The sequence below is a fragment of the Nuphar pumila genome, chromosome 6 (assembly GCF_984573655.1).
Source record: "Nuphar pumila chromosome 6, dmNupPumi1.hap1.1, whole genome shotgun sequence".
In the NCBI taxonomy this organism is placed as follows: Eukaryota; Viridiplantae; Streptophyta; class Magnoliopsida; order Nymphaeales; family Nymphaeaceae; genus Nuphar; species Nuphar pumila.
Genome location: NC_143254.1, coordinates 134769637 through 134794667, shown reverse-complemented (window position 1 = coordinate 134794667; position 25031 = coordinate 134769637). Strand labels below are relative to the sequence as shown.

At 36.7% G+C, this 25031-nt stretch overlaps 1 protein-coding gene across 4 annotated transcripts in view; it reads right to left on the bottom strand.

Moving 5' to 3' along the window:
- LOC149836364 (SNARE-interacting protein KEULE-like) overlaps window positions 1-24714 on the bottom strand; it is a 104634-nt gene extending 79920 nt beyond the window's left edge. Inside the window, exons 1-3 of one of the 4 annotated variants that reach the window (XM_090009160.1) lie at window positions 24178-24714; window positions 21932-21990; window positions 17818-17899 (exon numbers count right to left, since the gene is read on the bottom strand). In XM_090009160.1, coding sequence (XP_089865286.1) covers window positions 17818-17899; window positions 21932-21990; window positions 24178-24241 — 205 coding nt within the window. In that variant the 5' untranslated portion in view covers window positions 24242-24714. Of the gene's footprint in view, window positions 1-17817; window positions 17900-21931; window positions 21991-23101; window positions 23120-23600; window positions 23681-24177 lie in introns of those variants that run through there. The other 3 variants (XM_090009164.1, XM_090009162.1, XM_090009163.1) reach the window with 3 other exon arrangements.
- Between the last annotated feature and the right edge of the window lie 317 nt (window positions 24715-25031).

Below are 25031 nucleotides of genomic sequence, written 5' to 3'. Positions count from 1 at the left end.
CCTTCTTATTATCTGTAATGTCAGACCTAAAAACAATATCAAAGGCAAATTTAGATTGAGATATTAAATACCCCCGAGGGGAATAAGCAACTTCAATTCCTAAAAAATATCTTAATAATCTTAACATTTCAAAATGAGTTTTAAGAAGGGTTTTGATATTTTCAACTCCCTGTTTGTCGCCTCCGGTGATGATCATATCATCCACTTAAAGGAGAAGGATAATGATGCCTACACCAGATTTTTTAATAAACAAAGCAGTGTCAGTTAAACAAGAATGAAAACCAATATCAAACATAACATGACTAAATCGGTCATACCAGGCTTTTAGTGCTTGTTTAAGACCATAAAGGGTCTTTTCTAAACGAATAGTTTTACCCTTAGGGATTCTAACACCTGGCGAGGTTTCCATGTATACCTCTTCAATGAGATTCTCATTCAAAAAAGCATTTTTGACATCCATTTGAAATATAGGTCATTTTCTAATGGAAGCCAAAGCAATTAAAGTCATACGGGACACAAGAGCGAAAGTTTCTTCATAATCAATGTCATACTCTTGAGCATATCCTTTTGCTAGTAGACGGGCCTTATACCTTTCCAGGGTTCCATCACTTTTGGTCTTGACTTTGTAGACCCACCGACAGCCTATAGGCTTCTTACCTGAAGGAATATCTTGAATAGTCCACGTGTTGGCCTTTTCTATTGCATCCAGTTCTGTTTTCATGGTTTTTATCCATTCTATATGATTTTTTGCTTGAGAATAGGATGATGGTTCAACATATGATTGTATTAGCACAATAGCTGCCCTATACGTGGGTGAAAAAGATTCGTAAGACAAATTTTTCAAAAGGTCTAGAAATTCTAGACGTCCTTCTGAGTGGAATTTCGAAATATTTTTCTAATACTCATGAAAGATTTTGCTCTCTATGTCTTGAATATTATAGACTAACTTCCCTATGGGCTTGCTCTCCATTATCAACATCATTTTCAAGATCGATAGGACTTTGATCATTGTCAAAGTCACATTCAAAATCTCATTAATTGGATTTTGAAGTTAGATCAATTAGAAAAGAATATTCAGTGACATCCTTGAATTTTTCAAATTCAAAGAAGCTTTCTTTTTCCAAAAAAGATATTTTTCTTGACACGTACAATTTTTCATTTTCAAAGTCAAAACACCTATAGCTTTTTTTATTATCAACGTGTCCTAAAAAGGCACATGGGATTGCACGAGGAGAGAGTTTGTCATTTCTGTTTGTAAAAATAAAACATTTACATCCAAGGACTCTTAATCTAGAATAATCAGGAGATAAATTGACAAGTTTTTCTATTGGAGTTATATTCTTTAATGAAGAAGATGGGATTCTATTAATAAGATAGGTGGCAGTTAGGGCGGCTTCAGCCCAAAATCCTTTTGGAACTTCTTGATTTGAAATTAGCAAGGTCCTAGTAGTTTTCATAATGTGCTGATGTTTACGTTCGGCTAAGTCATTCTGTTGTGGAGTGTGTGGACATGATTTTTTATGTGTAATGCCATGTAACTTTAGTCTTTAAATTCTTTGGATATAAACTCTCCCCCTGAATAAGTGCGAAAATAGAAATATCGTTTTGGAATTTATTTTTAACCATTGTATGAAATATTTGAAAGTGAGTAAAAACTTCACATTTATGTTTAAGAAAATAAATCCAAGTATGTCTAGAAAAGTCATCAACAAAAATGACATAATATGCACAACCGCCTTTAGAAATAACTGGTGTGGGTCCCGTAAACACCCCAAATTTTCCTCATCCATTCTTCAAACACACCCCTTGTGCAGTGCCAACCCTGTTAGGTCTGTGTAGGAGTCCAGTCCCGAGTCTGTGTCAGAAAACTACCATTTTACCCACTTTTATTAGAAAAATTATTATTTTAACCCTAGGTCATCCCGGACCCTAATCAGTCGGAGTCAACCAAGCTCATTAGTCAGTTCAGAACAGTTAGAATATCAGTCATTTCAAGCTCATACGAGCTCGTGATGAACAAACCATTTTCATTTCTGACCATTCCTACCAAAATGGAATCATTTCTTCATAAATGAGCTCATTTCTCACTTAAATCCAAGTCAATTGTCTCTGAGTCAGTCATTCTCAATCAATCCTAGTCCCCTGAGTTTAGTTTGAGCTCACCAGGAGTTCAAGTGCTCCAGTTTCAGTTCAAAACTATTTTTAAGTGTCTAAGAGCCCATTTCAGCTCATTCAGCTGGAATTGAGTTGAGTCCAGCCAATTGAGCTAGTGTTCAAGCTTCAATTTTAGTTCATCTCAATATTACTGACCTTTGTTCTAGTTCAAACCCAGCTCAGATTCGTAATTCACTTCACTTCAAGTGATCATTCTGTACCATTTCTCTAAAAATGACAGCTTTTCTTGAAAATTTAATCGGAAAGGTCAGTTGAGTCAGTGTTTTATCAGTCCAGTTGAGTTCTAAAACCCTAAAACCCAGCTCAATCCAATTCATTTCAGTTCAATCCAGCTCACACCCTAATTTTCAGTGTCACTGTGACTCAGTAGAACCCGAAGATCATTCATTGAATCATTTTGCAAATTTTATCAATTTTAACACTTTTTGAATTGGTACAAGTGTCAATCGGGGTTTAATATCCAAATTTCTTCATTCAGGGTTTGCATTTCGCATAGTATTTCATGTCATTTCTCATCATTTCATGTCATTTCATAACATTTTATTTCATTTTTCGAAGTCCAGAACTCCAGTTTTATAAATTCCAATCCAAATTGAGTTTTAAAAGTTTTCATAAATCAATTTCAAACCATGGGTTTCCAAAATTGATATTTTTATCCCCGGGATTCTAAATTTGAAAATATTTTCTCAAGAAAAATAATCTAGATTTCTTTCAAGCTCAAATTTTCAAATTCTACATTGGATTTGCGTCGCAACGGGGTATTGAACTTAAAATTCTAAGCTCGTTTCAAAAATTGCCAAAAATAACTCATTTCGTCGAAAATCTTTTCTAAAAAGACTATTCTACCCCTATGATCCTTAAAATGAATTTCAAAATTAGAAAATGAGCCCACTCTGAGATGGCTTCTTCATTTACATGTTCTTTTTAAAAAAAAAAATTATGGTATTTGCTTTTCTTTTTATTTTCTTTTATTTTTTTATTTTTCCATGAGACCCACCAAGGTGGTCAGCCAGCCTCTCTCTCCTTATTTCCTTTTCTTTCTTCCTCTCCTTTCCTTCTTCTTTCTTTTCTTTCCTTTCTTCTTTCTGCTTCTTTTCCTTCTTTTCTTCTTCCTTTCTTTCATTTTCTTTCTTTTTTCTTCTTTTCTTTCTCCCTTCCTTCATTTCCCTCTTTGGTCTAGCCCATTCACGTAAACCAGGCCCCCTCTCTCCTTCCTAAATTGATTCCTTGTTAAAATATACATATATATATATATATATATACATTCGTATATATACAAGTATATGTATACATACATGTATATATATACATATTCTATTTTATTGAAATACCCGATAGAGGTATTATTGTAATTCTGTCAATGTACTTTTCTTTTTTATCTTTTTTCCCTTTTTCCTTTTTGCTTTTTACTTTTTTATCTTTTTATTTTTCTCTTTAGGATGACCACAAGGGGCCCCACTCTTGTAGTCGTTGGGGCCCCAACGGTCATATTTCTGACCGTTGGAGCTCCCAACGACTACAAGGGAGCCCCCTTGTAGTCTCTTCTTTAGAGCCTCCCTCCTCTATAAATAGAGGAGGTGTTCTCCTTCTTATGTATGGGTTTTATACCCCTCTCTCTTCTCTTCTTCAATAATATCCAACTTATGTGTGTGCACATTTGGTGCTTGTGTTCTTGGCTTTAGTGGTCACTCTTTAAGAGTGACATTTGCTCTATTGGTGCTTCCGCCTCTTTTCATTACATGGTATCAGAGCTCGGTTGGTGATTGGGCTTCTCTTTTGTCATCTTGGAGCGCGTGCCTCTCAAAGTTTTTTGAAGAAAAGAAGAATATTTGGTGCCGATGGAACGTAACTCTAAAGTGGAGCTCTCTTTTAAGCTAAATGGGTCCAACTACCTCATGTGGGCCTCCGCTATGGAAAATCACCTAAGAGGTAAGAAACTTTGGGGTTTTGTTATGGGAACTACTCCCGAACTCTCTCTTGTTCTCACCAAAATTGAAAATGAGATTGAGAAGGTTTTAGATGGCGATGAGCGCATCAAAGCCATTAATGAACATCAATCCAAAATTGAGGATTGGGAAAGTAACCATGCCAAAATTTTGGCATGTTTATGAATAATGTAGATCTTAAAAATTGTGCTAACATTGCCAAATTTAGAAGGGCCAATGAGGCTTGGTTTTTCCTTAAGAGTATGTATAGCCAAAAGGATCTTGCTCGACAATTTTTTTGTCAAGAGAAAATCCGTTCTACCAAACAAATGGACATGAGTGTCCGGAACTATTTTAGCTCTCTAACCCCCCTTTGGGATAAGCTTGCTCTTCTTGAGCCTAAGTGGGTTGCTCCACAAGATATTGAGCTAAGAAGAGAACAAATTGAAAAGGAGCACTTTTTTCAATTCCTTCATGGACTTCGCCCGGAATTTGAACAAGGGCATCTCTTCTCCATAGAAGCAAAGCCCTACCTATTGAAGATGCCCTTGCCGAGATATGTCAAGAAGAAACTCGGCTTGGTTTGAGCATTAAGAGTGATGATGTTTTGGTCGTTACTAGGCCCGGATCAAATGTTAAAGCATATAGACCTCCCCACTTTAACAAAAATAACTATGGACCTAGAAAGGGGATTATATGTCATTATTGTAATGAACCGGGGCACATAAGACCGGTTTGCCCAAAGCTTAAAGAAAAAGTTGCCGCGGTTGGAGAAGATTCTCCAAAGAAGGAAGAAAGCACCAAAGAAGGAGATATCAAAGAAACTCTAAATCACATCTCCGAAGTTCTCCAACATCTACTCAAGGCTTCTCCTTCAACATCTGGGGCCGCCATTGCCTACTCTTCATCTCCTCCAGGTATGTGGATACTAGACTCCGGTGCTTCTTTCCATATGACATCTCATAAAAATTCTCTTTCAAATATTTTTTCCGAACCTATATCTTCTTGTGTTTCAACGGCCGATGGTACATCATTAAAAATTGAAAGTATTGGATCTCTTAATTTTAAAAAAATTTTTGTTCCTAAAGTAAGAATCATTCTTAAAATAAATTTAAACATTTTTTCCGTATCTTAAATTACCGATCATGGATGCCAAGTCTCTTTCTCACCCAAGGATTGCACCGTGCAGGATCTCCAGTCAGGGAAGCTGATTGGGCAAGGCCATAGAAGGGGTGACCTCTATTTCATGGATTTTTTGACTCTTCCATCTAAGCCATCGTGCAATCTTGTAAAAGACAAAAGTATTGGAATATGGCATGAGAGACTTGGCCATCCAAATTTTGTAAAAATGTCTCTTTTTCCGTTTTTGAACAATACTTGTAAAGACAATCACATGCCTTGTAAAAATTGCATTTTTGGGAAATCTAAAGCTATTCCATTTCCACAAAGAAGTTACTTTACCACTCGGCCATTTGAACTTATTCATTCCGATGTGTGGGGACCTTCCTCTATTTTGTCTAAAGGTGGTTTTTCGTATTACGTTGTATTTATTGATGATTTTACTCGATTCACATGGATTTACTTCCTAAGTCGTAAATCCGAAGTTTTTTCCTTCTTTAAAGAATTTCATGCAATGGTCAAAAACCAATTTTTGGGAAATCTATCTATTCTTAGATCCGATTAGGGAGGCGAATATATGTCCAATGATTTTCAAACCTATTTGAAAGAAAATGGAATTTGTCACCAACGTTCTTGCCCCAACACTCCGCAACAAAATGGCCTTGCGGAAAGAAAGCATAGGCACATAATAGAGACTACAAGAACGTTATTAATCTCAAAAAACATTCCAAAATCTTTTTGGGCTGAAGCGGTTCCAACCTCTTCATATCTTATCAATAGAACTCCTTCGTCCTCTTTGAAAAATCTTTCTCCATTTGAAAAACTTTACAATATCTCTCCCGATTATAAAAGACTAAGATTTTTTGGATGTAAATATTTTGTTTTAACCCACAAGAATGATAAACTTTCCCCTAGGGCTATTGAATGCATTTTTTTGGGATATGGCGAAAAACAAAAAGGATATCGATGTTTTGACATACTTAAAAGCAAGCTTTATATCTCTAAAGATGTCACATTCCTTGAAGAGGAAAGTGGTTTTTCGCACCAACCAAATGAAAATATTGATTATTCATTCTTATTTGACTTATTGCCTAAAGATGATCATATTGATCCTAATGAATCCCTTAGTGAAGATCTTGTTGAACATCCAAGCGGTGATCAAAACTTAGAAGAAAATGTTTCAAGACAAATACAAGTCTAATCTAGAAGGAATGAAAGGAATCCTCCTTGTGCCCTTGAAAGATTTTCCCAAAATGAGTCCATCGAAGAGACTTCTCAAAGAAGGTCAAATCGGATTTCTAAAATACCAAATAGATTTGTTTCTTATGACTCTTTTTCGCCTAATTTTCGAGCATGTCTACTTGCCCTTCACTCTTTTCATCAACCATCTCATTACAATGATGCTAAGCAATATGCTCATTAGAATGATGCTATGCAACTTGAACTTAATGCTCTTAAAAAGGCACAAACTTGGGAAATCATTGATCCTCCCAATGGCAAAAAACCCATTGGATGTAGATGGGTTTTTAAAGTTAAAACTAAGAGTGATGGTTCATTGGAAAGATATAAGGCTAGGTTGGTAGCCAAGGGATATGCCCAAGAGTATGGGGTAGATTATGATGAAACTTTTGCCCCCGTTGCTCGAATGACTAGTGTTCGAGCTCTTATTGCTATAGCCGCAGTTAAAAAATGGCCAATCTTTCAACTAGATGTCAAAAATACCTTTTTGAATGGTAATTTAAATGAAGAAGTGTATATGGAACCACCTCCGGGTATGGATTTAAATGGAAAAATCTTGAAATTAAAAAAGGCCTTATATGGTCTTAAGCAAGCCCCTAAAGCTTGGTATGATAGGTTTAGTAATGTATTAATAAATTTAGGTTTTTCTTCTTGTTATACTGACACTGTTCTTTTTGTTAAAAGGACAGGTGACTCCATTATTATGCTTCTGCTGTATGTTGATGATATGATCATTACTGGAAATGACAAAAAGGGAGTAAATAATGTAAAGTCCATATTAAAAGAAACTTTTGATATGTCTGACCTTGGTTATTTGAGATATTTTTTAGGGATTGAAGTGGCTTATTCCCCGCGAGGATACATCTTATCTCAGATGAAATTATCTGCAGAAATTTGTGCCAAATCAGGAATATCTGATGAAAAGAAAGTTGAGACTCCTGAAGTCATTAATGCAAAACTGAGACTTGAAGATGGTGTTCTTCTTGAGGATGCAACCCCCTACCGTCAATTAATCGGATCTCTCACCTATCTATCCATCACACGTCCAGACATTGCTCATGTGGTTCATGCAGTAAGCCAGTTTCAGCACGCACCTACTTCGGTTCATATGGCAACCGTATTGAGAATTGTCAGATATATCAAAAATACTATATCCAAGGGACTCTTCTTATCCTCTTCCTCCTCTCTTGACTTAACTGTCTTTACTGATGCTGATTGGGGAGGAAATCCCAATGATCGTATCTCAATAACGGGTCTTTGTATTTTTTTAGGTGAATCCCTCATTTCGTGGAGATGCAAGAAGCAGCAGAAGGTTTCACTGTCATCCACTGAAGCTGAATATCGGGCCATGGCAATGACAACTATGAAAATCGTATGGCTCAGAAGTCTCCTTGCTGACATGGGCGTCCCCATTTCTACTCCCACCAAGCTCTGCTGTGACAACAAAAGTGCGATTTACATTGCTAGTAATCACACCTTTCATCAGCGGACCAAGCATATTGAAATGGACTGCCATTATGTTCGAGACGAATACCTCAGAGGGACTATCTCATTACCATATGTTACTTCAGAGCATCAACTAGCGGACTTCTTCACCAAGGCGCTCCCAACTCCACGATTCATGTTTCTCCTTAGCAAACTTTCGGTCTTCTCCCCGTAAAGTTTGAGGGGGCGTGTTAAAATATATATATATATATATATATATATATATATATATATATACATATATGTATATATATACATATTCTATTTTATTGAAATACCCGATAGAGGTATTATTGTAATTCTGTCAATGTACTTTTCTTTTTTATCTTTTTTCCCTTTTTTCCTTTTTGCTTTTTACTTTTTTATCTTTTTATTTTTCTCTTTAGGATGACCACAAGGGGCCCCACTCTTGTAGTCGTTGGGGCCCCAACGGTCATATTTCTGACCGTTGGAGCTCCCAACGACTACAAGGGAGCCCCCTTGTAGTCTCTTCTTTAGAGCCTCCCTCCTCTATAAATAGAGGAGGTGTTCTCCTTCTTATGTATGGGTTTTATACCCCTCTCTCTTCTCTTCTTCAATAATATCCAACTTATGACTTTAAGTCATTTCCATATTTGAGAGTTTTTGTTTGTGCACATTTGGTGCTTGTGTTCTTGGCTTTAGTGGTCACTCTTTAAGAGTGACATTTGCTCTATTGGTGCTTCCGCCTCTTTTCATTACATTCCTCTCATTAAAACTTAGGTTTTTTTTATTTTCCCTAAGTTCAACAATCCAAGACACCCATACATGAGCTCTCCTTCCAGCACTCTCTCTCTCTCTCTCTCTCTCTCTCTCTCTCTCTTCTCACACCCAGCCCCCTTGGAGCCTCTCATTCTCCTATTCACTCCAGCTCTTTCTCCTCTCTGGATTCCATTTTTTTATAGTCAATAGCCCCCAGCTTCACAGCACCTCTAAGGCAGCCACCTCGAGCTCCAGCTACCTCAAACTCCAGCCATACCAGCAACCGGTGTTTCTTGCCTTCACCAACTGCAGCCTTCTAACTTCAATCCCGGCAAGAGCACCACCCTCATTGCCTTCAGCAGCTGCCTTCCATCCATCACCTTCCTCCACGGTTCCAAGAAGTCCTCAGTCGGCACACCACCACTAGCAGCACCATCATCTTCAAGCTCTCTTGGTGCAGCTTCAGCCGGTGCATCATCAGCTTCCTTCTCCTCTAAAGATTCCAAGGTGCATCTCCTTCTCTCCCTTTGCTAGATGTTCTCCTTGTTTATGGGATTCTTTTTATTATTTGTGGCACTTCAATATGATATGGCCAAGTTTTATTGAAATCACGTATGTATATTTCAAAAGCCAAATCCATAAGTATGTAGAGGTTTTGAATAATGAGAATAATAAAATACATGCTCTATGTGTGTAGGCTCGATAAATGATAAGATCTATCCATTGGATGGACTAGTTCTTTCATTCAAAAGCCAACAACAAAGCAAATCATATCGCTGCTATTTTTTTTATTTTAGTCTTACATTTCATATAGTTTCATGTTTAAAATATACATTTAGATTAGTTTGTGATTCATTTCATTCATCTTATGTAAGTTTCATTATTATTTAATTTAGAACTTATAGATTATCGTTTATGTGCAAAGTCTATATGTTAATTCATGTGAATTATTTCATCAATAAATTCTGTAAATTTTATAGTGATTAGATCTGTGTGCCTTTAAATTCCTGCGAAAAGTTTGACTTAATTTGACATTCTTATCTGCATAAAAAAAATAAAAGATCAGCATCTGTTTTCACATTTTCAGAAATTTCAAGTTCTGTTTTAGCAGACAAGAACCTCTGAGATCTCCTAGATGGACGATCCGAATTTTCCTCAAAAAAATACAGTGAGTCTCTGTTAGAGTCTATTGTTTTCCAGTATTTTCTTAGCTTTTTCAAGTAGTTTTGATCTCTGCTAAAAATCAATTTTCCCAAACCCCTGGGAAAATCTCACTTCTTCCTTGTCATGGTCTAGATCGACCCTAACCTACTATGTTTGTTCAACCCATAGGCTGGATGCCAAAACTTTTTTCAACATAGAAGTTGTTTCTAACTCTTCCCTCTATCATTTCCCAAAATTTAGGAATTTTTAGAATAGTCTAAGTATTTTTCCCGGAATTAATTTTCCTGTCTGTCAGATTCCTATGACTGAGAATTTCAAAGATCCAGGTTTCTGATAACCCTTTACGCTCTCTACCAAACCATAACCCGAATCCCAATACTGTAAAAAGAGAAAATTTTCCTCTATTTTTTAGGGACATTTTCCCAGAATTTCGGCCATTTTCTCATATGTTGTTATTTTTCCCATAGTTTTTCTCGAAATCTGTCAGTCTACCCTAAATCCTAGAGTCGCTGGATTCTGATCCGACTTGCCGGAGGTGTCAAGCTCTCACTATAAGTCAAAACCAGAATCTGTAAAAGGCAAAAATCTTTGCTTAACTGTCCTCTGTAACCCCATAAAATTTGAGAAATTTTTATGGAAGTTTAGTATCCGAAATCCAATTTAGAATTAGCATTTTAGGCAAAATTTTGATTTTTTAGGATTTTTAGTTATTTTCTACATTAAAAAAATAACAAAAAATAGATTTTTGAGCTTTATTCTGTTTTTAGGGTTAGTCTATCTGTCCATGCCAAATTTGGTTCAATTCCAAGTTCATTTGCTTTGTGTGTTAGTTTATTTTTAAATTTAGAGGCGAAAATCACGCAAAAATCAAGTTAAATTCAATAATTTGTGATATTTTTGCCATTTAAGGGTTTTTATCATGTAAATAAGCATGTCATGTCATATTAGGATTAATTTCAATGTCATTTGCATTTCAATTTTCTATTTTTGCAAAATTTATTTCAAAAAACCCTGGTTTCAAGGCCATAGTCTTGTTATCAGGGGTATTTTGGTTATTTTGACCTAAATTTCGAAATTCCAATTTTTAATTCCATAAATTTTCATGCATATCATCATATTTCATCATATTATGTTCAATTTTATTTCATTTGATTTTCAAATTTCCAAAATTTACAAGAATTCTCTCAGAAAAAACCCTGATTTCAAGGTCATCGGGGGCATTTTGGTCATTTTGACACCAATTTCGAATTTCCAAGTTTATTTTTTAAATTTATTCCTTATTTTTCATGTTTATATCAAAGGGGGTATGAATTTGGGTTTATATCTAAATAATATCCGATAATTTCCAATATTTTTTGATAAATTCAGAAAAACCTACATTTTTGTACTAACATTGTTTTCTAGTTTTGGAGGAACATTCAAGAAGAAGATTTAGTTATTTTATTTATTTTCTTTATTCAATTCAATGTAAAAAGCAATGTAATATTTGGAATAAGAGTTACTTTTCAGCTTAGAATAGGACTGTATTGCATATAGTTTAATTCCTGCAAAGTTTTAATATCTGGCGTATGATGCATATGCACATTTTCCAAAATCACTATGTTTGACACGAATGGCACGTGCACAAGCTCTTATGGAGTTTATAAACTTGGTGGAGTTTGTATTTTTGGCCATAGTCAGAATACGAATGAAACATAGATTTATGATCTTCGTATTAGCCACATTCAGACTACACTCTTAAGCTAATTTCAAAAATGTACTGCATTTCTCAAAGCTCAAAAAGATTTTCCCAATTCCTCAATGAAATTCTCTTTCAAATTCATTCATTCATTCAATTTTCATTATTTTCAAATTCACTTTCAAATTCTATTTCAGAAAAATCAGTTTTCCCAAAAAAATTTAAGTCTTTTTCAGGATTTGATTTTCTCAGAACTCTGAATTTTCAAATGAGATTTCAAAGTATTTCCCAAGTTCAAAACCATGATTTTCCAAGATTTTCACATTCTCAATTTCATTTTCAAATCCCAAAATCGATTTTCTCAAAAACTTTGAATTATTTCTGAAACTGATTTTCCTAGAATTCTCAAATCCTATTCAGAAATCGGTTTTCTTAGAAAAAGCTATTCCAATATCAAAAATCGATTTTCTCAAAGTTCCCAGTTTTTCCTGAGAATCCATTTTCCATGTCAGAAATCATTTTCCAATGAACTTCATGATTTTCTCAGAATTCTCAAATCCATTTTCTCATAAATGCAATCCAAATTCCAAAATCGATTTTCTCAAAATCCATGTTTTCCTGAGAATCAATTTCAAGATTTATTTTCCAATGCAAATTTCAGATTTCCAATGAAATTCAATGATTTTCCTAGGAATTCCCTTTCCAAGCACTTTCTCAAGCATTTTCCAAGTACATTTCAATTTTCTAAAGCAAATATCATATTTCTCAAACTTGCAGCTTTTTCAAAATTTCATAGCACATGCCTGATTCTCTGTGCATTCTAGGAAAATAGAACATAATTTAGATAATTTAACTTAGTCAAAGTACACATTTGATCTTTGGTTCAATTACTCCTAGTAAAGGCGTCAGGAACGGTTGAACCTTGTACCGACAAGCGGATCCCATTCCACGGAATTTTCTCGCAAATTTTCAAAACGGAGGCGAGTAATTTTCAAAACCAATTTTTAAAACTTTGGTCGAGTTTGACTCGCAGAATCGTTCTCTCACTCTCGCAGAGGGAGGGGGGAAAATTTTGCAATGATAACAGATCCCCAAACATCTGAATGTATTAACTCAAGTGGTCTTGAAGAAACAAAAGTTCTACTATGAAACGGTAATTTTTTCATTTTGCCAAGAATGCAGTCTTTGCAAGAGAAATTTTCAGAATTACAAAAATTTTCCATACTTGAAAAATGTTGAATTTTAGACATGTGAGGATGGCCAAGTCTTTTGTACCATAAGTCTAATTCTAATTTCTGAACATTATAACAAAATGCATTCTTGGGCAATTCCAAAAAGTCCATGTAATAGAGTCCTCATTCTCTATTGCCTTCCCCAATCAGCTTCCATGACTGACGATCTTGTACCCAACAACCATGAAAAGATAAGGAGATATTACATCCATAGTCAGATATTTGTGAAACAAATAAGAGATTCAAATTTAGTTTAGGGATGTATCTAACTTCTGGACTAAAAAAAAATTTACATTTTTTAAAATTTTCAAAACATCCTACTCTTTTAATTTCAAGAGATGCCCCATCAGCTGTAAAGACTTTTGACACACTAGAGTTATTTTTAAGACATTCAGATAGGCTATTGACATTTGGGGTCATGTGAAAAAAAAAACACCAGAATCTAAAAGCCAAGGAAAGTTACCTGGATCGGAGAGAGATGCAACAACCGCTCCAGTTGAGGCTTCAGTTAAGGATACCCCTTTGAGAAGAGGTTGAAGAATTTCCATCAATTGAGCCATAGAAACAAGTGCCTCTTGATCTTTTGACTTGGATTCAACAGATGCAACTCTCTTTTAGTCTCTTCTTTTTAACTTTGGACATTGAGGCCTATAGTGCCCCGGTTCATGACAGTGATGACAAATGACTTTTTTTTTGTCAAAGTCACTATTTTGTTTTCCAAAATGAGACGGCCTATAAGTGTATGTATGATTTTCCGGTCTAGACACTGCTAGAACAGAATCATCATCGACTTTAGAAGTATTTTTTTTAGCCTATTATCCTCCATGGTGAGTTCTTTGATAGTATCAATAATAGAAGGAATTTTTTCACGATGTAAAAGGTCTGATTTGGTGGATTCAAACTCCAGCCTCAAACCATTCATAAACTGATAGAAATGTTTCATATCGAGTTGCTTTTGTCGACGCTCGATATCTTCGGCACAATGCCATTTGGGCTCAAGAAGAGCCAACTCTTCCCAAAGTTCGGACAACTCATTGTAATACTCTCGAATGGTTTTGTCTTTTTAAGTCATTGTCTGAACTTTGTCTTGTAAATTGCACACATGTGCAATGTCTTTAAGGGAATACATATTTTTAAGATATTCTCAAGTCTTATCGGCATACTCGAATTTGGCAAGACGAGCATTTTTTAATGTCTACGCTATTTATTAGCCATGACATAATTTTTGCATGCCCTATCCTCCATTCTTTCCATTTCTTTTCATAAGTGGATAACGTCTTGCTCTTCTCCTCTTCCGTTAGAGGAACATCTTTATCACCCTCTTTCTTGGTAAGAGATAGTTTAGGTTCCGAATCGAAACCATCCACTATACCCCAAATCTTTTTTCCCAAATGTGGTGCTTCATAATCGAAGCCCACATTATATAATTAGTATCATTTAGCTTCATGGGTATGATGGTGATCTTATCATTGTCATTCATCTTTTACAAGGGTAAGAGAGGAATAGATGAGAGAAGAGAGAGAGAAAAGAGTAGATAAGAGAGTAAGAGAGGAAACAAACAAATTTTTGTAGCACAAGTCTTCCTTTTTTCAAACAAATCTTCTTGAGCCAAGAACAAGGTGATGAAACACCTTTTGCAAATGAGGCACGGAAATCAAGGCAAAAGCACTTCAAGATCTACGGTCTCTGTGGCTATGATACCATGTAATAAAATGGTGGTCTTCTACAAAAGCACTTGAATACACCAAAAGAGTGTCTAAAAGACACTTCAAGCAAAACCCATAAAAGGGTATAAAAGGAAGAACACAATAATAAAATAAAAATCTTTATTAATAATCAAAATACTTGAGAAGCATTGAATGGCTTTACAAGAAGGGGTTCACCCTTATTTATACAAGAGGAAATGAGAGGGGAGAGCTCACTTTGAGCTCTCCCAAAAAGAGTCGAGAGTCCAACAACTCTTATTATAGCCGTTGGACTAGTCCAACGGCTATAGTCTAGTCAAGTTCTAACTAGAACTTGACTAAATTATGTATCTAGTTCAACGTGAACTAGATGCATAAAAATAAAGAAAGATAGAAAATATAGAAAATATATATATATATATAATTATATTATTATATTATATTATATTATTATTATTATTATATATATTACAATTTACATTTTTTAACAACTACCACTCAGCCATCGAATGCTCCTCTTCTGCCTTCTCACTTAACCTCTTGTTCTACCCTCTTGCTCACCTCCATCCCTTCCTCCTCTCACCTTCTTGTGAGATTTCAGCTAATGGGAGGGGCAGCATTTCGTAGAACCTACGTTGAAGGAGTTTGATCCCTTGGGGATCCTTGCGAGCTTGGGTTGAATCGTAAATTACGTTGGCTGTTTTCTTATAGTTTGCACGATTTTAGAGGTACAGTGCCCTACCCCCATGACCTCTAGGAAGTATATAGCATGTAGATGAATTTGCAAGCATGCGTTTTTAGGAAACCATGTTAGGAAAAGAGGTTTTTGGAGAAATTGTATGTTTTATGTTTAACATGACTCAAAATGTGGTTTTCATCATGTTTTCGAAAACCTTATGTTGTGTAGTTTTGATTCCTTGTGTAAAGAATGGAATCTGATCATGAATTGCATGTGTGAGTCATTGTTTTTACGAAGATTTTTGTTGTTGAACTATTTCCGAAAGGATGAACAATTGTGGGTTCTATATGCATGCTGAAATCGCATAGGTTTGCATGTTACTTTGCGCACTGAAATGTTTGTATGCTTTGTACGCATTTATAAACAAAGTTATGCATTTTTACCTGCCGAAAAATGGAGTTTTCGAACTGGTTTCTTTCTTGTCTGAACACAGAAGTCGACCCCTACGAGGTAGGAGTTGACCCCTAATTATAGCCTCGATTCGGGTGGTCCGTTTTGAAGCAAAGGAGTCGACCCTTGCTTATCACAAGGTGTTGAAGCCAACCCGAGGGTCATTTTCAGAATGTCGACCCCTGCTTATCACAGGGTGTGGAAGCCAACTTGAGGGTCAACCCTCATTTTCAGAAAGTCGACCCCTACAGTGCAGGGTCAACCTTGATATCCTAAGAGTCGACCCTTGCATTGCAAGAGCGACCCCTGTGAGCACAGAATCACTGAGTCTATCCCTGAACATTAAGAGTCGACCCTAGAACATTAGGAGTCAACTCCTGAGTTTCCCAAATGGGTTTTCTTGGTATTTTTTAGTTCGGGTAAGCCTGGGATTTGATGGAATCAAACCCGCACAGCTGTGTATGCATTGGCAGTAACAGTATTAGTTGATTTGAGCAATCTTTATGCAATAAGACATCAATTTAATTTCAGTTGGTCCAAGAGGGATCTAGTTCATGCATAAATGCATTGTGAGGTTATGTGATGAATAAGAAATGAATAATTAAGAACAAAATTTTGATCTAACTGTGAAACTTGAACAGGACTTTTGGAAAAACTTTACCTTTAAAAGAGCTACAAATTGCAAGAGTGTCATTATAAAAGATACAATGCAAGAAACGAGCTTTCAAGTTTATGCAGCATGATACACTCATGTTTGCAATGAGTCTCACCATCCAAATGGCTAAAAAGTACTAATGCTACACATGCCTCAAAACGGTGAATACATTTTATAATATCTTATCTAGCATACACTATTTTGCTAACATCAAGGGGGTCTCAGAAAATAGTTGACAAAATCATAGGTTTGTCACAATACTTTTCTATTTATCAAGATATGTCTAGCATTCCGCCTGTTACATGAACACTATACTCATATAAAGTCATGTTCTGATGGATCCAGTTCAAAAGTCAAAGTCTGTCAGCTATCAATTAATTAACACCTGCAATCTGTAGTCCTGGCTGCAAGCATAAGCTAACCTAAACAAAAACAAGCTTCATATGAATTATTTAGATAAACTCTATTTCCTTTCTGCAAGGTTCAATGACTAATCATAGAGTTGATGACGATGATGATAATGACGATTGACGACAACTTTTCCAACACCATCTATAGAGGGGAAACTGACAGTACATAAGTTACAAATAATGCCCGAATTATGAGGATGACCTGACAACTTCACTGATTGTTAAACTTTTTTATCATAATGCCAATTTGGAAAACTGAAATCAGGACTCATCCAGTTTAATGCACGAATTATAAGCACTATAAATACAAGATTTGATGTCCAAGTAAACTGGAATTCCTAATTATTGAAAAACTCTAGCAACTCAGACAAAACAAAGAGTACACTTATATGAGGGGGGAAATATCAGATCCGATGTTGAATAAAATAAGAAGATAGAAGATGCATAAATTGAAATGGCACTTGATCCAATAAACTCTGCAGAGATTAGTAGATGACACAAGGATCAAAATACTTTTACAAATCTGCCAGGCACAAGAAACCTAAACAAGGGATACCTGGATACATAACTAAGGATTTATTCAAGATGCAGCAGGTCTTGCACCATGGACAACTTGGGTGAAAATGATAGGATGCAGAATTATCTGATTTAAATAGAAAGACCAAATAGCTGCTTCAAAGTAACACCAAAATTTTGAATCCATTACCTGTTCTAACTCGTCCAACAAAAAGTTGATTACATTTATAGCATGTGCTGTAACAAATACTTTTTCATGATGTTTCATATACAAAAAAGATTCATGTAGGAAATCCTCTGGCTCGTTGTGGATTAATCAAAATCAGTCATTACAAAAACATACTGATCCAAATGTATCACAAACTAGAAGCATCAACTAAGCAACAGCTGACCACAAAGATGCCAATGCAGCCTAATAGAAAGATACATCATAAAAGCCTTCCAATTTATCATTCAAACTATCTGTAGTTTCCTGGGTTTAACACCAGAATGCATACCGTGCGCAAATCATGTACATGGAGATGACAGCTACTCCTAAAATTACTAAAAAAAAAGGCATCTGTTAAGTAACAGAAGCCCACAGGATGCAAGAGAGAAAAGGCATGCATAGAGGAATGAAAATCTTATATCATCCCAGAAAGAAACTATTATCTATCACTTCCAAGGTTTCATATTTTCTTCTTACAAGAAATGCCAGCATCTGTGATATCTGCCATCTTGCAAGAATAAGACATGATCTTGACAGTAACTTTGTCCATTATCAGCACCTGCAAACAGTCAATAACATTGGCTTTAAAGTTCAGTTCCTCTAACTAGAATATAAAAAAATTAAAAAGAAAAAGCAAAAACAAGGCCCAACTTATTGAAACGAGATTGGATCTGTGTCTGATCCATATTTCAGATTAAATCCACATGTGAAAAGTGTTTTATATTTGTATCTTATTTGCTCCATTATTTCCCCTTTACGTCTTGTTTTATATGTTCATTAGTACGGGGGGGGGTGTAACTGTATCATTGTGTAACAGTTTCAATATATTAAGGAGAATACCACATGACCTCCCACATTGGGAATTATGCAGAATTCAGAGCCTTTTGTGTCCGCTCTTCTTCTCTACTGCTTGTGGGTTTTGGTGAATCAATCTTTGAAGTGTTTTTTCATGGTATCAGAGCGCAAGGATCCTAACTTATCGTGTTGACTGTCGAGACAAGTCTTGAAAGGTTTTTCTCGTTGTTCTTCCTTATTTTCTCTTTTGTTCTGCCTTTGCCTCTCTCTAGCATCTCTTTTCCTCATTCTCTTGTCTAAATCCCTAAGGTCATCCTTTTTATATTGTTAGATTATCAATTGGTCCCCTCATATGTTCATTAGTACGGGGGGGGGTTGGTTGTAACTGTATCATTGTGTAACAGTTTCAATATATTAAGGAGAATGCCACATGACCACACACATTGGGAATCGTGCAGAATTCAGAGCCTTTTGTGTCCGCTCTTCTTCTCTACTGCTTGTGGGTTTTGGTGAATCAATCTTTGAAGTGTTCTTTCATGGTATCAGAGCGCAAGGATCCTAACTTATCGTGTCGACTGTCGAGACAAGTCTTGAAAGGTTTTTCTCGTTGTTCTTCCTTATTTTCTCTTTTGTTCTGCCTTTGCCTCTCTCTAGCATCTCTTTTCCTCATTCTCTTGTCTAAATCCCTAAGGTCATCCTTTTTATATTGTTGAATTATCAATTGGTCCCCTCATCCTGGTTCCTTGGTGTCGATCTTACTATTTTTTCTCTCTTTGAACACTTGCATATTAGATCTCTCATCTATCTATCTATATATATATATATATATATTATTTATTTATTTACTTATTTATATTTTTATATATTTATTTATTTATATATATAGTATATTGTATTTTTTATGAGTGTGTGCCCAAGTGTTATTATGAGTGCCTTAGTGCATTGGTGTTCTAGGCCCATAAGTGGCATTGTGACTTTCATTCTTGAAGATTGACTTCATTACATTAGGTTATTGTATTTTTGTTAACTTTTCATGATTCAGACATAAGCAAAGAGTTGTGGCTCACTCGAGTACAGAAGTTGAGTACCGAGCTATGGCAGCTGCCTCCTCAGTAGTGGCATGGATAAGAAATTTATTACATGATTTGAATGAAAAGACCCAGAATGATTTTCTTTTTTGGTTCATATCGCCGACCACAATTGATTTGGGATGAAGGCGTAGTAGTTGTTGTTGTTGTATTTGAATGAAATGACTTCAGATTCATGTTGTTTTATGATAACCAGAGTGCTACTAGAATCTCATTGAATCTTGTTCATCATGCAAGGACTAAACACATAGAAGTTCATCAGCACTTAATCGAAAGTAAAAAAACAAAGAAGGATAATTAAAAGCTATGCTTGTTGGGACAAAGAATCAAATAGTATATTTATTTACCAAGGGATTAACAAAGAAGAGATTTTGGTATTTGAAATCCAAGTTGTCCATGGTGATCACCATGTACAACTTGAGGGAAGCTACTGAGACGTGATTGGATCTGGGTCTAATCCATATTTCAGATTCAATCCACATGTACAAAGTGTTTTATTTTGTATCTTATTTGTTCCATTATATTTTTTTATATGTTCATTAATACAATCCTCAATCAAGTGCAAGTGGTTGATTGACAAACTCGCAACTTGGCGCCAACCACCATGGCACTCTATTGGTGGACTAATATGCTATTAATGATAGCACCACACAACCTCCCACACTGGGAATTAGGGATGGCAGTGGGGCGGGGCGAGGCGGGGGACAAGGTTTCCACCCCCGCCCCGCCTCAAAATTTTATCCTCCACCCCTGCCCCGCCTCCATCCCCGTTTCATACCCTTCATCCCCGGTCCAAACGGGGATGAGGCGGGGCGGGGCGGGGATATTGCGGGGAAAAGTGGTCGGGGCGGGGTTGGGGCGGGGATTAGGCGGGGATCGTGGCGGGGACGGGGCGGGGCGGGGAAAAGTGCACGTCCACCCCCGCCCCGCCTCCACGGCGGGGATGGATTTTATCCTCCACCCCCGCCTCCATCCCCGTTTCATACCGTTCATCCCCGGTCCAAACGGGGCGAGGCGGGGCGGGGCCCCGCTTTCCCCCGGTCCACTGCCATCCCTACTGGGAATTGTACAGAATTCATCCCCTTTTGTGTATGTTCCTCTTCTCTATTGCTTGTGGGTTTCGGTGAATCAATCTTTGAAGCGTTCTTTCACAACTGTCATTGATCAGCATGTCTAGTGTTTTTAAAATCCAAGTTATATACAACTAATATAGCAAATCTGTAATTATCATGAAATAGGAAAGAAACACAGGTTGTGAATATGATGAACAAGATGACACCAATGTTTTCAACTAGGCTTGGGCATCAGGTCAGTGGGCCCATCAGGTTGTTGTGACCAATGTTGAGTTAAAGCCATAATTTTCCATGCAAACCAATAGATACCAGGCTGAAACATTGTCCAGTATCTTACCTAGGGGTGCAAACGAGTCAGACTTGAGCCGAGCTTAGGCTCAAAAGGCTCAGTTAGTTCAGAAAAAGACATTCAAGCTCGGCTCGGCTCGAGCCACGTTGATTTTTTGAAAAAAAAAATTTGTCAATGAAAGTGTGAAGGGTGGGATTCGAAACACCCACCTCTCACACAAACGTCAAATACACTAGCCACTTGGATGAAACCTTTGTTTGTGCCTTTTATCTAAAACAAAAATTATACATATCCTAAAACTAGCCACTGTATGACTATTAACCGAGCTTTTGCCTCCTCCTCCTCCTCCTCCTCCTTCTTCTTCTTCTTCTTCTTCTTTGGTTGACAGAAAGAGATCTGAGAGAGAAAAAGATGATAATATATATTCCGGTCTTATATATGTTTTGTGGTTGTGATTTTTTTGTTAATATATTCTATGATATATCATGTTTCTGAATTTTTCTTTTAATACATTATGAATCTTTTATTAATATATTTGGAATGTTTTAACAATCAATGTATTCTATTAATATATTCTGAAATTTTCTGTTAATATATTTCGTATTTGCTAATATACATGGAATTTTTCTGTCAATATATTCTATTTTTTATTTATATAAACTATATATTAATTATATATATATATATCTGCTTATTGTTGACTAATTTTATGTTTCATACATTTTTTTTTATTAATTTTAGCAATTTGTTTAGGGTTCCGAGTAGACCGACTAGCCACACCTAGTCTCCAACTAGCCTTTTGACTCTTTCCAGGGGTCTAGCGATTAGTGCTTTTGACTACATAGGATGAAATTTAGGAATTTCCGAAAAAAATCCAAAATTATGAAAACATAGAGATGGACCTCAAACTCTCAAAGTAGGCATATGGAGGTAAGACATACACGCCTAAGTTTTTTCTCTTTTTTCCTTTGAGATAAAAGGTATTAAGTTGTCTAACACATACATTAACTGCGCAAACATCTTTGTAAATATAACCCTGTGGTAGTATGTCAACCTGGTTAAGCCAATCCGTCAACTAGTTAACCAAGTGGTCAACGGACAAGGAATCCCCGGACATCACATTTGATTAAATATATCACCCTATCATGCTTTATGGCTTTAAATGTCCTCTTTATTCACATTTGCTCAATATTTACTTGTTATCCTTTTACCTACAACTTTCTTTTGGTTGCTGCATAAGATGGAAAAGAAAAACCAAGATTAAGAATTTGCATCATATCAACCACAAGGAAAGATTTAAGAATGAAAGGTTCTGAATTTGATTGACCAAGCACAAGCTAAAATACCTTCCAAGTTGGTTTCAAGCCTGCTTCTTTGATCGAACCAAGCATCTCATTCAACAATCCTATAAATTTTGTGGTGAAAAAGGTTAATATGAAGAACCAGCACCAGCAAAGAAGTATTACAAAAGCTAAGTACCGCAAAAATGGACATGCAATAACCAAAGATAAGAATAAAAAAGTAACTTGAGGCAAAAATGTTCAGATGAACATAAGCAACTAAGAGCAAACTTCTATTCTAGGCAATGAATAGGATGATGTACTATTCTATGCAATGAACAGGAAGATGCTTTTACCATGTAGGCAGCATTTCCAAGCTTTTGATTCAAAGTGTTACAACAAGATTTTGCGAGAACCATGCAATCATTTATGTCTCTGTTTTTAAGGACATTTTTAAAACAATTATTACTGCAACAATATGGCAATTAAGATTTTTCAAAAGGAATGGATAAGGTTTATAATGAGGAAGCATTAACTGACTCAAACAGTAACTGTATAGTAAACCAAAGTCTTTCAGAAAAATGAAGCAAAAATTAGTTGAATTCCACAATAAATGTCATGACAAACTGTCATTAGTGGCTTGACCCGAAAAAAGAAAAAATGAAATGGCTTAGTTTCATCGCCTGGCTACTTTCATCTCAGAAATTATCCTGTAGAAATAAATAAATCAGGAAACTGGGAATGTAATATGGTGGCTGGAAACAGCAAGACTGAAAACCCAGGATGTCACAGAAGTTAAAAGAAGCAGGTGAAGTGTTGAATTGATGAAGACCACATGGGAGAGTAATTGTACAGAAGAATGTGGAGTTACTTGTGCAATACTACATGAGAATATGTGGGAGATGATTATAAACCAGCAGGCCAACTACACATAGGTGGGATAATGCTTGGTGACAAAGAACCTTAATTTGTCATGAGTAGAATTACAAGACTTCTCAATTGCCAAAACTTTGTTAGAGAAGGTCTGGTTAACACACAATTACAAAAGCAATACCATTATGTTATGCTTCACAATGTACCCTTAACCCAAAATAAACAGGGCCGGAAAATCATCAGGCCAGGGGCCTTCGTCCAACATAAGAGAGAAAATCCCTTTCTAACTTTCTCCTTTAAATGGTTCATCAAACCAATCTTTGTCCGTTACACAGAGTTCACAAACTCTGTTATAATACTAACCTTATATTTAAAGCAATAGAAGACTAGTTTGGGCAGACAATGTCGTAAATCACAAGGTGGCAAGTGATGAGGATGATATGTAGGTGGAGATGGAATCGGTACTCATAGCCCTAGGACATGCATGGCATTGATTAGCTAATGAATCCCTTCAGTTAAGCAGGTTGGCTATTTGAGTTGGCCCCAGCATTCTGAATCATGCTGACTTGGTGGGCCATGGCAGTCCATAAATGATGATGATGATGATGATGACAAAAAAGGAGGATTCTGTAGGCCGGAAAGTTTAACCATTTGTGGGTTGATAGCTTAGAATTGTGATCACCTCCTCATGCATTATTTCAACCAATCGAAGGAGTCTGAGTGGAATAGCAAAATATTCCACAAACTAACGGTACCAGAGAGGGATATCAACCCTCTCATCTCGACTGGCCTTATACACTCGTCTTAGACGGTGAACAACAAGATTCTCAATGTAGCAAGAACATAAAACATGAAGGCATACAGTAAAGCACCAACTGCAAATGTTGGCAGCTCCGCTGCAATCCCATTTCAGGCTGGCGCTTGGTATTTGAAGAGGATTCTGAGCCCCATATCCTAGTCTTTTCCCTTGTGTTTTATTTTATTCCATTGCGGGGTAAACGACCTCTTGCTATGAACAATAAAATGGTTCTGTCTCGGTTTCCGTAGATTAAGGCATAGGTATCAACATATCATCAGGAACCAGCAACAAGGCCGGTCTGTCGTTTACCCCAGAGCAGTTGATAGGAAACGACTGGTTATAATATGAAAACACGAAGAAATAGATGCATACATACGATAACCAGCAGCAACAACAATAACATCAATGAGATACGGAATAAGAAGAGCGATCGATGTAAGAAGGGATCGGCTGGCATAGATCGGAAAAGAATAAAAAAAGATGATGGACGCCCAAAAACATATCAATTTAGGAATACAAGGCACAGCCAAGGGGAAAAAATGAAGAATAACGGAAAAGGAAAAGATGCATCCGTGACTCAAACAATTATTCAAACAAAAATAGTATGTGAGAAGGGGGAGAGGAACAACAGAGTGCATACTGTCTCTGCTCATTTGACGGAACGATTTGCACTCGCCCCCGTGAGATGAATCAGAGTCTGACATGATTCCGATGCCTCGATCCGTATGCCCCCAACAAAAAGCTTTCCTTCTCCCGCGCGCTTTTCAGAAAATTTATGTTCCTCCCCTTCAATATTAGAAAAGATGCATGTGCGTACGAGAATGCAAGGCCAAGATCCAAGCGGGTGCTCTCGACTTTGTGGGAGAAGATGAATCAGACGGCCACGGCGGTCGTGGGCGGGCCTAGAAGAAGAGAAAGTGCGTTGCCCTCCGCATTCAGAAAAAACCTTGCCCCACACCACCTTCTTCTTCTTCTTATTCTTCCACTGGAGAGAGATAGAGGGGAAAAGGAGAAGAGCAATGCGTTGATCAGACGTGTAGGCCCACCCTTCAGACAAGCCGTGTCATCCCCCACAACGGCAAATCGCGATTCATTCAATGGGGAAGAATTTATTCGGTCCACCCTCTCTCTCTCTCTCTCTCTCTCTCTCTCTCTCTCTCTCGGGACAACGTCCACCAAGACGCATTTCGGCCCCCGGCTCGCGTAACCGACGATCCTGACTCGTCACCGCTTCGATAGCATGCCCCCCCCCCCAAAAAAAAAAAAAAAAAAACTCTCTCTCTCTCTTAAACGGCCCTCCACTCTTCGACGGATGTTTGCATTGAAATTGGTGTTGCAACAATCTACTTTTCCATCGGATAGACACGACATAACGCGTGTTCTAATGGTAGGTACACGCCTTTCTTTGACAAATTCCATGGGATGTTCTCGTCAATTAATTGGGTCGTGCGTGACTTGAATTAAGTCCTCTCCCATATAGGAATTAAGCCAATT